The sequence below is a fragment of the Bufo bufo genome, chromosome 11 (assembly GCF_905171765.1).
Source record: "Bufo bufo chromosome 11, aBufBuf1.1, whole genome shotgun sequence".
Taxonomy (NCBI): domain Eukaryota; kingdom Metazoa; phylum Chordata; class Amphibia; order Anura; family Bufonidae; genus Bufo; species Bufo bufo.
The window spans coordinates 94,036,369-94,049,202 of NC_053399.1; the positions used below are offsets into that span (position 1 = coordinate 94,036,369).

Below are 12,834 nucleotides of genomic sequence, written 5' to 3' on the forward strand. Positions count from 1 at the left end.
TACCTCTATTGGCAGCCAAAGCCCTGAGCAGACAAGGCCTTTATTCTTTATTCATTCCAGACAAGATGAGTCTTATAGGAGAAAATTACAGCTCAGTCTATTATCTTCTGTACTGAGCTGAATCATACTTCTCTAGAGACGTGACTTTCACTGATGCGGGAGAAATCATATGACTGCCCTGAACCTGGCGGAGGGTGAAGACCTCACAAGACACAGCAGTCTTCCTATGCTTAGCTAATGACTTTTCTCCGGTCGTGACTCTAGAGTTCATGTTCTTGATACTCCACAATCCAGTCATTGTGGATTTCCAAGTACAAGTTCTTTTTTCAGAAAAGAAAAAAAAAATCTTATCTCCTATCATTGGTATTTATGAGATTGGCCTCAGTCCTGGATGGATGCCTAGGTCACAGAAGTGAAAGGTGGGGCTTATAAAAACTGGTGTACTCCACAACAACCAGTCAAATGCCATCTCTGATGTGCTTGCTAGGCAATACCTGAATAGTTTTGGTGAGCTACAAAGGTCACTCTTATTGGGTGATACTAAAGTTCTCCACAATCCTATGGAGAGCCATAGCTGCCAACAGTCCAAAAATTTGCAGGAATTGACCTTCATTTTTAGAAAAAATCCCTGCAAAATCAGGCTGTCCTGTGCCAAAAATGGGTGGAGCAAATGTAAACCATGCCTATATATGGATGGTCCCACTCTAGTTGGGGTGTTCCCTAGAGATGGGGTCTATTTGTCCTGAATTTGCTAACAGTACAGTTGGTAACTGTGGTGATCTACTCCAGAGGTTGTGGTTGCACCTGGAACCTAAAGATGCCCATGCACCTTCAATAGTTATCGGCCGCAAGCTATACTCCCTCCTGCCCACACTTCTCCATACACATGTACATGTTTTCTAAATAGGGAGAGAGAGGTGAGTTACTCGCTGTCAAACACCCCTGGCCATGTCTATCTCCTGGGATCGGGCATGGGAATTTAACATGCCTAGTCATACTTTCCCCATGACATCATCTCTTATCTACCCTCATACACACAAGCACATAGGACAGATTTTTTTTAGGTGAATATCATAGTGGTTGATGGTTGACTTCAAAACAATACTACAATTGTGTTAATTTTGGGGAGGGGGGTTGTTGTTTTCTTTATTTGTGTGCCATCCAGAATGGTGCCCTTAAATTACTCAAATAATTTAGATGTATTCATTTTCGTGACACCTCATGTGAATGTTTTTGTAGTATTGCCACAAAGTTTTTTTTCACTGTCATGTAGGAATGTTAGCTCATATATCTTACACATTTTTGTACTTCCACACATGGCGGTTTTCATTCATTTCCTTTGGCCTATTAGTGACATTCATCATAACAAACTGAGCAATTAGTGTAACTTTATTTGAAGTATTTCCACGATGACAAGTGCGGCTCTTCACTCCGCCACGGGCCTGGCTTATTTCTTAAGTACATCACCTAAAGGAAATAAAGTAGCAACTCATGCGGGTCAGTTATTTTTGCAAAAATTTTACAGATTCTCTTCTCAAGGGTTGGGACACAAGTGAGAGATTTTCATACAAGGAATGTAGAAGTATTCTCTGTCAGAAACAACTCTGAAAATGTTCACTCTGAAGGCCTGGCTCTTTGGGAAGCCCTATTTGTAGGGAGTCCATGTATGGTGGTGGCCATGGTTCATTTCTTCTGGCTCCCAGACTGTCACTTTAGAGAAAAAGAAGGAATTTAGAGATAACATTTATGATTTTTTTTAATTTTATGTTTTTGTTAATTTTAGTAATTCATTCTCGTTTTGATTTATTTCATTGACCACTTTGTGCAATTTAAGCGGAGAGTCTAATGGCCCACAGGTGCAGGAACATCTCTGGAATCCATCTGTCATGTAATGTGGTATAGGGTTCCCCCACTACATTGACAGACGTTCCTATGACAAATGAGGATAAAATTAGCTGTCCTGAGGAAGAGCGTCTGGGTTCTGTCTCCTCCACCAGCTGACAGATCAGCTGAAATTGGATGACCTTTTTAAATGTTTTATTTGACACCAATTTCCTACCATAAAAGCAAAGCAAAATCTCCTCTTTAAAATCTTGTCTGGTCGTTTATTTCATCAAGATCAGATGACTAGATAATGGTAGCAACGGTGCAAAATATTTTGGCTGTCATAGGTGGCACCGTTAAAACTACTTTTTTCCCATTTTTCAAAGGCGTCAATGTTATGTTAAGGAAAATTGCGGTGGCTGCGGCCTCGAAACCGGCTGTGGAGATCAAGCAGGAAGATGAGTCCTTCTACATCAAAACTTCCACCACCGTTCGCACCACCGAGATCCACTTCAAAATCGGAGAGGAGTTCGAGGAGCAGACAGTAGATGGTCGTCCATGTAAGGTAAATATCTACTCTTCTTCTTAAAAAATATGCATAGGGCCATAGCCACAGTAGTCAATCAGACTAAATACAGAATTTTAAGTGGTGACAACCATTATGCCATCCACAATGCCAGAAAATTGTGCTACCACAAGTGCCTCGAAAAAATCATTCATCTGGCCCCATAACAGAGCTAAGAACAGTTCCATCAATATGTAACTGTAACTATGCCACTCAGTGTTCCCTCATAATCTTGGCAGCAACAGTGTGCCATGACAATTCCATCTAGTGTGCTGTGTGCATCCACAGTACAGCCATAACAGTGCACCCATAACAATGCCACTGTGCTCACAGTATGCTAGAACAGTACCATTGGTAGTGCCCCATAAACCATGTCAATGGCAATTCCAGCCAAAGTGTTCCTCTAAGCATCAGCTGTATCACAGTTCATCACAATGGTCAAACTACAAACTATCCTTCACCAATACATGTGGCCACCCTAACAAAACCACCACCGATGGTCATGTCTAACGTCGCTTTACACAGTCATCCCGATACGTCACCAGCATCGGCAGTGCTCCATAAACTCTGCAAATGACAGTGCCAGCCGAAGTGTTCCTCTAAGCATCAGTAATTAAGGTGTCCAACACAATGGTCAAACTACAAACAATCATACACCAAAACATATGGTCACCCTAACAAAGCCACCACTGATGGTCATGTGACATCTACTGCCACTTACAAAGTCATCCCAGTATGTCACCAGCATCGGTAGTGCCCCATAAACGTGGTCAACGACACTACCGCGTAACAGTGCCAGCCACAGTGTCCCTCTAAGCGTCACCAGTACCACAGTCTAACACAAAGGTAGAGCTACAAACCATCTTCACCAACACATGTGGCCACCCTAACAAAGCCACCACTGATGGTCATGTGAGGTCTTCCGCTGCTTACACAGTCATTCTGCTACATCACCACCATCGCACCTCTCTACCTGCCTTTAGTCCAAGTTCCTGGTGGGATAGATTATTGAACACAAGCTTTTCCATCCCTGAAAAGACAAGTTATTTTATTGCGGACCACGCACGATTTAATACTGTCATTTATTTTTGCAGGCGAGTGTCAAAAAACCACCCATAAAACCGATTTTGGATTTCTGCTCACAGGTGTCTGAAACACAGCACTCATTGTTTCAGCAGAAACGAGAAAAAAAATCAGCTCATTATTGTAGGGGCGCCTATCCCTGCCATTGGCGAGCCATTAAATCATGGAACAAATCCGTTCTGGTTTTACGGCGTGCTGGGAGATGTCTAATAACATATTAAAGGCTAGTGACAAGCAGGCAGGAATCATTCGGCTTCCCCGTCCGAGGCTAATGAGTCATAAAGCTATTTATTTTATCGGTTTCCACAATTAACCCCAACATAGCCCTCGTCACAGTCAGGGCCGCCTGTCGGGAAAGGAGTCCTAGTTGTGGAAGCTGAAAGGGTGGAAACCGGACTCTTCGCGCCCCTTTCGTCCCGGTTTTAGGCCGCACTTAGAGGCAATCATTGAGTAACTATTTTAGCAGAGAGGAAATTGCAGTTCTCCTGGATTGCTTTCTCTGAAGTCACTTGCGGTTGGGTAAGGTGAGGTTATGTTGAATCCTTGCCATAAAGAAATTCAGCACCGACATGAGACCGTGCCCAATCTCGCATGGAATACCTAAGTAAAATGCTTCATACTTACTTTCGATTCACAAGTAGGAAAGAAAAAAATATTACAGCACATTTTTAGAATTAGGTATAGCAAATTCAATGAAGTGTTTCCTTAGGGGGTAGTCTACCTTACAAACCCTTTTCTCTGTACGTACATGTTCTCTCGAGACTCTACCCTGAAATAGATGGAGCCTGGAGAGACTCTTTAGAGTGTCTCTCGCTGTGGAGGACCTGTCCAGTCCTCAATTACATAGATTTAATGCTTAATTTCCCCTGTGGTAGCGCTGCAAGGTAATTGAACTCTACCTGCAAGGTTTCACTATGGGTTATAGATGATTGCTGGGGATCCTAGCTTTAACAATGTCTGAGACCCAGCTTACAGGCAGGGATTGTCCAAAGTGCAGAACTAAACTAATGGATGTCTGATAGTCTCATGGCCTTAACGGAAGCTTACAGCCAGGTTTACTTTATACTAGGATGTGCTGTCAAAGATGAACTAATGGATGCCCTGCACCCATAAAAGGCGTTCTCCAACCTCCGCTTTGGAAAATCCCTACCAGTTAACTGAGTCTAAGGACAATGAGCAGATCAGATGGTGTCCCATTGCTAGAAGGATCCTCAACGATCATCTGACTATAACCCATAGGTAAACCTAACAATAAGTGTTTAAATTCCCTGCAGCCCCACCACAGGGGAAGTGAATCATCACACAGACTCCATTTATATCAGTGAGTTGTCTGAGTAATTCAGGACAGGTTAGATCCTCCAGAGCAAGAGACGCTCTGTGCAGCCACACGTCACTTTTCACAGAATGTGTCTACTTTTACAGTGAAGAAGCGAAAGGAACATCTTAATACAACTCATTATGCTAGGGGCATTGAGAATGTGTTAAAACCCATCCTGAGACTCTGAAACATTCATTGTCCAAGTCATTACCTTGTAATAATGTGAGAAGGACAACGCATGGCACGATGCCATCTTGAACAAAGGCTTCAGATGGGCTCCTTCAAGCATGACAAGTCTAGAGACAGGTCACACACTCTGTTTTCTCAGACCAAACATGATTCTGATCTCATTATCTGATATGTGACTCCCATCGTTCGCTTCGGTGGCTCCTCCTGAAATTCTCCTTTGTTCATTCTGTAGTTTAATAATATATCTATGCCCATCTTCTGTTCCTCACATGATGGACTGAAAGCTGAGTTACGCGAGGGTTACAAAGTACATGGAGATATTAAAATTTTGTGTCTCATGTACTACATCATGGTGTGTGGCAGACACAAAAAAGTCAAGTTTTGGTGGTCCAGCACAATGTCATAAGTGACCCAATTCCCCAGAGGAGGATTGTAGGGGGGACCAACTGATGTGTATGGAGCCTCCTGGCTTTCCTCTGATGGTAGATGTCCGGGGAGATAAGGCATACTGAATTTTACCTAGCTCTGGTAATGTAACATGCAGATCTGGTCAAGCTAAACATGCATGCTATTGGTGTAATTGGCATCTGGAAGCACTTTTAAGCTACAAACTTGGAATTTCTAGGGCCTAGTGTTTAAAGGATCAATCAATGAGTCAGTAATGACTGTTTCCCTGCCCCCATTCACTTTCCACAGTCACGACATTGATGAATCAGGGAAATGTGGAAGACAAGAGTCAATTGAGTGTGTAAAATTTCTCAAGGATGAGCTTCCATGAGGTTGGCTGCTGTCTCCTGCATATGATGGATGATGGCCATGTTTTTGAGTATTCTTGTCTGGAGGGCCTGTTTGTTACTTAATTGTCTCCTTATTTTATCTTTGTCTCACTTCAGAGTATGGCCAAATGGGAAAGTGAGAACAAGATGGTGTGTGAACAAAAGCTTCTTAAAGGGGATGGACCCAAGACTTCCTGGTCAAGGGAACTGACCAACGATGGAGAACTTATCCTGGTAAGAAAACCAGACATTTCTCCACTGTGTTCAGAGAAAGTGGACTTAGCTGATCGTTATCAGGCGCATGAATATCCTCATGTCATATATATATATATATTACAGGATCGTTGACTCTTGACTTCAACCATTACATTTTAAGGTAAAGATTTATCAAAATTGCTCATAACAACCAATCAGATTCCACCTTAATATTACCAAAGAAGCTCTGAAAAATTTAAAGTGGAATCTAATTGGTTTCTATGGGCAACTAAGCCAGATTTCCTTTACACTGGTTTTGATAAATCTCCCCATAAGTGAATGCAAGAAGACAGACATTTGCACTCAAACATCCAAGTCCTATTTAGCTGGCCATACACGTTAGACCAATGCTTATTAGATCTTGGCCAAACCCAACAATATTGTGGGACCGGCGAATCATATAATGTACACTCCAAAACCCAAATCCTTTCCCCGCCTCCCCCCAACACCCACTGCCCCGCCGATGTCAGGGAAAAGAAGAATTGAGCTGTTGTAATTCCACATCCCCAATCCTTTTGTTCTCAGCTGACAGCTATCTAAAGTTTTTTGGCCAGCTTTAGATTGGTCAAATCAAAGGGCTAAATCATAAAGTACCTCTGCATCTCAGATAGCTCTCAACTGACAGCTATTCATCCCAATGCCCTTACACATGAATGGTCAGCTAAACCCAGAATGAATGTGTTCTTAATGGGTAGAGAGGATTAAGATTCTGCCTGACACCTCTGGCTTATCTCTCGGAAGAACAAAGGACACATAGGTTGGCTTCATTTCTGCTATGGACGGACACTCCCATACATAGTAGCTAGTAGGCCGATACAGCCAAAATCGGTGGGCTTGGTCAACATATATGTAAAAGATTCAACTCCAATTTAACGATTGTTCCACTGTCAATGAGTTATCATACAACATTAGTTGGGATCCATGAGTGGATCTGGAAGCGCATAGTCCTCAGCCAGAAGCTCCCAGAATGTTGGATATTCCAAAAGTAAGGATTTTTCAGAACAATGCCGTAGGTTTCATATCTCTTTACTGAGAGTCATGACTCTTGTTTTGGGGAATCTATGATGGCTTTATTCCATAAACCCCACCTATTATTTCTATACATTCAGGTGGAAGTAATCTTTCAAAACAATTATATCATCACTGTACACAAACATTTATGGTACAAATGCTCATTCATGGTCATCCTGGCAAAATTGATTTGTCTATGGTCAACTGACCCTAAAAACTTTACAAATCTCCCTATTTTATTGAATGAATCATATCAAGAGCAGGCAATTCAAAGTTCTCCTGTTGTCCACTGAATTACTACATGGGCAATATTCATGAGCCTTTTTGGTTAGGGCCAATGTATACCTGCAGGTTTATATAATCGCAAACATGACCAACTCCAAAATCCAGTCAAAATGTTTTTTCATTTTCCTTTTAACTCATTGAATCTAAGTTCCTGTTCCTATCTAGCTTATAGTTATGCTTACCATAAGGTTTGATAATACAGTAACCTTTCTACATTTTTCCAACAGACCATGACCGCTGATGACGTCGTCTGCACACGGATTTACATCAGGGAATAAAGCAACTGAACTGCCCAAGGAACCCAAGGCGTGACCTACTCCGGCCAATAGTCTGAACCATATATAACACTTATTTTGAAACAGAGAGTATCCCGTTTACAGCAACATAAAGTTAAGCCAACGCTTCTCCTGTAATGTCTACCATCTTTCATCTTTACTCTTTGGAAGGCGGTAGAAAGGCTTTTAACTCCATCCATGGAGTGGACGCCAGGGAGCAGCGTTAACGGGACTGAATTAACAATGGGGCAATGATTGACTTGTCAGTGTGCGATAAAGCAAAAGGTTAATCTATAGATTAGATGGACCATTCCAAATCTATCTTAGAAACCTCTGTCGGCCATTTTGAATGTGTGGCAAACTAAATCTGCCTACTTTTTGAAGATGAGCTACCAACTAAAAAATGTATCCAGGAAGGCTCTTTGTAATAAGAATTTGGTATGAGGCAAAGATGTAAATACGTAGTGAGTGATAGTACTAAACAAGACCCGAATGTGTATTTCTGTATTTCAGACTATAAGACTCACTGCATAATAAGACATATGCAAGATGTCAATGATAAGTGAGTCTTATAGTCAGAAGAAAAATTGATACTAGGCTTTGAAGGCAAACATGACCCTGGTTGTGTGAATATTTCCCTCAGATTGAGCCCACCGAGGGCCACTTTATCCTTTAGTCATAGATTGGCCAAGGAGCAAAAATTAGAAACATTTTTAGATATTTTTGATTGTATAGAAGGCATCCGTCTTGTCTGCTTTTCCTCGATGAACAAAAATGTCCTACTTACCAAAATTTACCAGCACCCATAAAAATAATATGGATCTTCTTTCATTACATGACTGGCTTTCCACATTTTATACATTTTTTATGTATGTAAATGGCTAGAGAATGTAGTACTGCTAGCTGTAAGGATTAATCCATGAGGTAGAACTGTCTCACTTTGCTTCTTTTTTCTAGTTTATGCATTGTTTCTGTATTTATTTGTCCAATGTTTTTTTAATTAATTAAAGTAAAAAAAAAAATCTTAACTTTTTTACTGTACGGTTCCATCTTGTATCTTTTATTGCACTGATGTGGTGTGTCCATTTTCATTGGAGACATACTTCGAACACTATGGCCAAACCTGATGCACCCCATTATAAGCCATTGGGATTAGCTGGGAGCTGAAGGTTTCATACTCTGCCACTGCAGTTTGGCTTCCCCTATAAACAGAGATGTGAACAGAGTCATCTTTAGGTGGTCTTAGCAGAGTATAGGCAATAGCTATCAGCCCTGAATTCCTGTAATTGTTCTTCATTGGATCCACTTTCTGTGGAACACTGAAGGCTAGAGCCACTCAACAACTTCACAACAAGTCTCCACAGCTTCGTCTGACATCGTATTTAGTCCAAATAGCCAAAATCCAACCATAGCATTCATCAGAAGATGTCCCATCCAGAAGACTTCATAATGGTGTAATCTACTGTATATTCACTAGTTCCATCCAGAAGGGTGTCCCTTTGAATACTGTGAGCCAACAGGACTCCATCAATTGTTACCTAGAAGGAACTGGTAAATAGTGACAGCCAGAAGCACCCCATGGATACTGGCAGCCAGAAGCACCCCATGGATACTGGCAGCCAGAGAAACCTCACAGATAAAGTCAGCCAGAAGGACCCCCCAAAGAAATGTTTGTCTAGAAGATTTGCCACCCAGAAGACTCCATAATAGTGTCAGCCAGGTTGTCATCATGATCACCATTTCATCCAGAAGTGTGTCCTCATGAACAGTGTGAGAAAGAAGGACCCCATTAATCGTGTCTACCAGTAGGAACTCATGGAGAGTGTCAGCCAGAAGGACCCAATAAATAGTGGCAGCCATAAAAATCTCATGCATATTGTCAGCCCAAAAATAGCATGAATAGTGTTAGAGAAGGACCCCATGTATTGTGTCACAGAGAGGGACTCCATAAATAGTACCATCTATATCTCCGTCCATAATTGGAACTCGGAACCTCTAATTTACATTTAGGTGTATTAACCCCAGAGGTTTAATGATGATGAAAAAAGATACAATGGGGGTAAATTAAATTTGTGTCTGGAATGTAATCCTCAGTATATATTTATAAGCCCTCGCTAATTCCCTCTGGTAAGGAGTCAAATTGTAGTCTGCAACTTCAAAGCACAGCCGGCCTGCAGCTCGCGCATTATAGATCAGAAGAGAAGTCTCAGTATTAAATAATCATCACAGAGACTTAGTAAAGTCTTACTGAACTGTCTTTTTATAACTGGGGCCCAGAAACCCTCACGGGGCATAAATGTGGGTCATGAAACTGAAGTTTGTAGTTCTTGACCAACTAACCAAAATGACTCATGGACTTAAAGGACTAATTCCACACCTGGGACCTGCTCCTATCTCCAGAACAGGACCCCAGAAGTGAACAGAGTTCCAGCTTCCTTTCAGCACTATTGGAGTCTTGAAAATAGCTGAGCGTTGGCTCCACTATCCTACAGTCCTATAGTTGTGAACAGGGCAGTGGCTACGCTTGTGTAGTTTGTACTTCATCCACCACTATGGGACCTGCGAAAAATAGTAGGGCTCACTTGCTTGATATATTTTTGGAATTCCCATATCGATGAATTTTGAGCTTATAGCATGTGCAAAGTGTGCTTTAGTTCACGTTGGCAGCCACGTTCTCCAGATAGGAGCAGAGGTGGGACCAGCATCTATCTGACAAGCAATATGCCATAAATGTCCCATAAGGGACTTCCCCTCATATACTTAAAGGCTTTGTCTACTTTTGTAACCATAAACTGATCATAGTGGTGCCCCCCGTAATCCCTGGTAATCAGCTGGTATATTTATATTATTACACTCACACTTCAGTACCTAGTGGGATTCAGAAAAGCAAACATTTTGTATAAAGAAGGCTGCATAGGGGCAAAACTGTGATGAACAGTACTAGTCACATGCTTATCATCCATGAGGGCGCTAATCCAGTACCCTGCCTAACACGTATGCTATGGCAAGAGAGTGATAAGGGGGGAGTGACTGTAAGGTGCCCGTATATCTTAAATGGCTGTTGATCGAATGCTTGTTTGGCCAACAGTTGTATCTCCCAACTCCCCCATTCACATGCATGGTTGTATTCTCAATAAAAACAGATGAGCAAACCAATGCCACACGCCTCTTAAAATTTAATATGGCCTATCGTTTTTTCCCCCAACGTCATCTGAGAGATTCGGGAGGCCTCCATATACTTTAGACTCTCCCAATCCCAACTTTCCCCTAATACCAGAGATCGAGGGGAGATAAGGATCAGCCATGTTGAATTTGAACTTTTCCACCTCTTTCCTCATTTAAAACATGTACATGCTTAGCTAAGCATGTATGTGTATGGGAGAGCTGGGAGAGATAGTTCTTGAGTCAACAGCTATTGAAGGCACCTTTAGATCATTGGCAGGTTCTGGGCTTGGCTGACTTTATTTTTATGGGTATGGGCACCTTTAGATACTCCCATGACCTATTATCTCCTCAGTAAACCAAACAGTATGGTCCAAAAAATTCCAGCAGATCTTCCAAGAGGGTCACCAGTGCCAATACAATGTTGGCAGGATCTGTGTGTATGGGCAGCTTGAGGCTTTTCACATAGTTAGTCATTAGTAAGGAAATATCAAGGCAACTAGAGACAATGATCACCTGTTAAAGCCCTTGTATTTCCTGGCATCCTCCCAGTAGTCTCAGCTATATTGCAACAAGAATGGGTAGAGAACAGTGTACACAACAAATGCTAACACAAACAGCTGTCAAAGATTAGGGAGTGCTATTTTTTTTCTCTGTAGTAGGTGGTCCAACCCTTTCTTCTGTTTCAGCAAGGGAAATGTCATCAGATCCTCTGATCAAAAGTTTGTCTCTGTAATGTATTCGTTTTAGGAGAAATCCTACAAAAACATTCACAACGAAGAGATTCCTGCCACCGCCGAACAATAATATTCCTATTTACTGGTAGTTACCACCATTTTGAAGCCATGCGTTCCAGAGAATGTTGTACCCCAAGTGCCCTGGTCCTTGGTTAGTCAAGTAGAGTTACCAGAGAAGAAGCAATAAAGGGGTGCCACGGTAACAATTGTACTACTGCCACATAATAAAGCTGCCAAAGATACATATGGTATATAGTACAAGGTGGGCCCAGTCACTATTTTGCATTGAGGTCCAGGAGTCAAGGTACACCCATATACTGTTATACTATGAGATCAGCCCAAAGCTAACATTTTCCAGTCTTTGGCACCAACCTTTCCACAGAATGCAGATTAAACAGCTCATGGCAAAAATTTGGAACTGTCAAATAAATTTTGGGACAGAGATCCTCTTGTCTACAGTCCTTTGATGTTCTACCCAACCCTTTATTCATTTCATATGTTACGTTGTCCATGATGGTTAAGTCCGTCCCTGCACATTACACTGGTTGTGTGCCATTCTCTGAATCAGAATCCAAAGAAATGGACCCCCTCCCCAAATAGGAGAACTTATCATTGTAGCAAGTACACCAAGTAGGTTACAGGTTACATACAGGTTACAATGTGTAATGGTACTCTATAGACTTACGTCGTTTGGTTCCCCAGGAAAACATGAGTATTACAATCAGAACTACATTACTTACAAGTTACAACAATAAAGCTTTGTTCATCCATACCTATAATGTCATCTTCAGTACAAAATTTTGAAGGTAACTCCATGAGTCACTAGGAGCGCCCTCTTCACTGTGGCTCTTGGAATCAGTACAAGCCTACAGGCCATTCACACTTTCGTCTATGATTGTCTGACTTGATGTACGGATAATAATACTGAATTATCACACTTGTTCTTTTCACTGCCAGGAAAACATCAACATTTGGGCTGCAGTTACCAAGGAAGTGTCTGTAGGCTATCATTGTCTTTTTGTCTTTACAGAATTGGGTGAGGTTTTTGGCTGGCCATAGAAAGGGCACAGTCTTTGATTAGTTTATTTATTCATCATAAGCAGATTGCTGTGCTCTTTGTAGTTAAGATGGCATATACTTGCAACACCTTGGTGTGGCTGCCAGTAGATGTAAGATAAGTTTAGGATTAGGAAGCTAATGCCTGACCTTTGATGATGCTCCATTTGCTCTACATTCTTTTATCACCCAAAAAACTCAAATAGAATGATGTTTACATCATCTATATAACTTTTATATTGCATCCATATCAGGATATACTGTATGTCCATAGTAAACATATCCAAAGGTTGCATGG

General features: G+C 41.6%; 1 protein-coding gene across 1 annotated transcript in view; it reads left to right on the forward strand.

Moving 5' to 3' along the window:
• Positions 1–8,267, forward strand: part of CRABP2 (cellular retinoic acid binding protein 2) — a 28,510-nt gene extending 20,243 nt beyond the window's left edge. Inside the window, exons 2-4 of the mRNA XM_040412146.1 lie at positions 2,211–2,389; positions 5,873–5,989; positions 7,534–8,267. Of these exons, the coding sequence (XP_040268080.1) occupies positions 2,211–2,389; positions 5,873–5,989; positions 7,534–7,584 (347 nt within the window). The 3' untranslated portion in view covers positions 7,585–8,267. The remainder of the gene's footprint in view (positions 1–2,210; positions 2,390–5,872; positions 5,990–7,533) is intronic.
• The last annotated feature ends 4,567 nt before the right edge of the window (positions 8,268–12,834 follow it).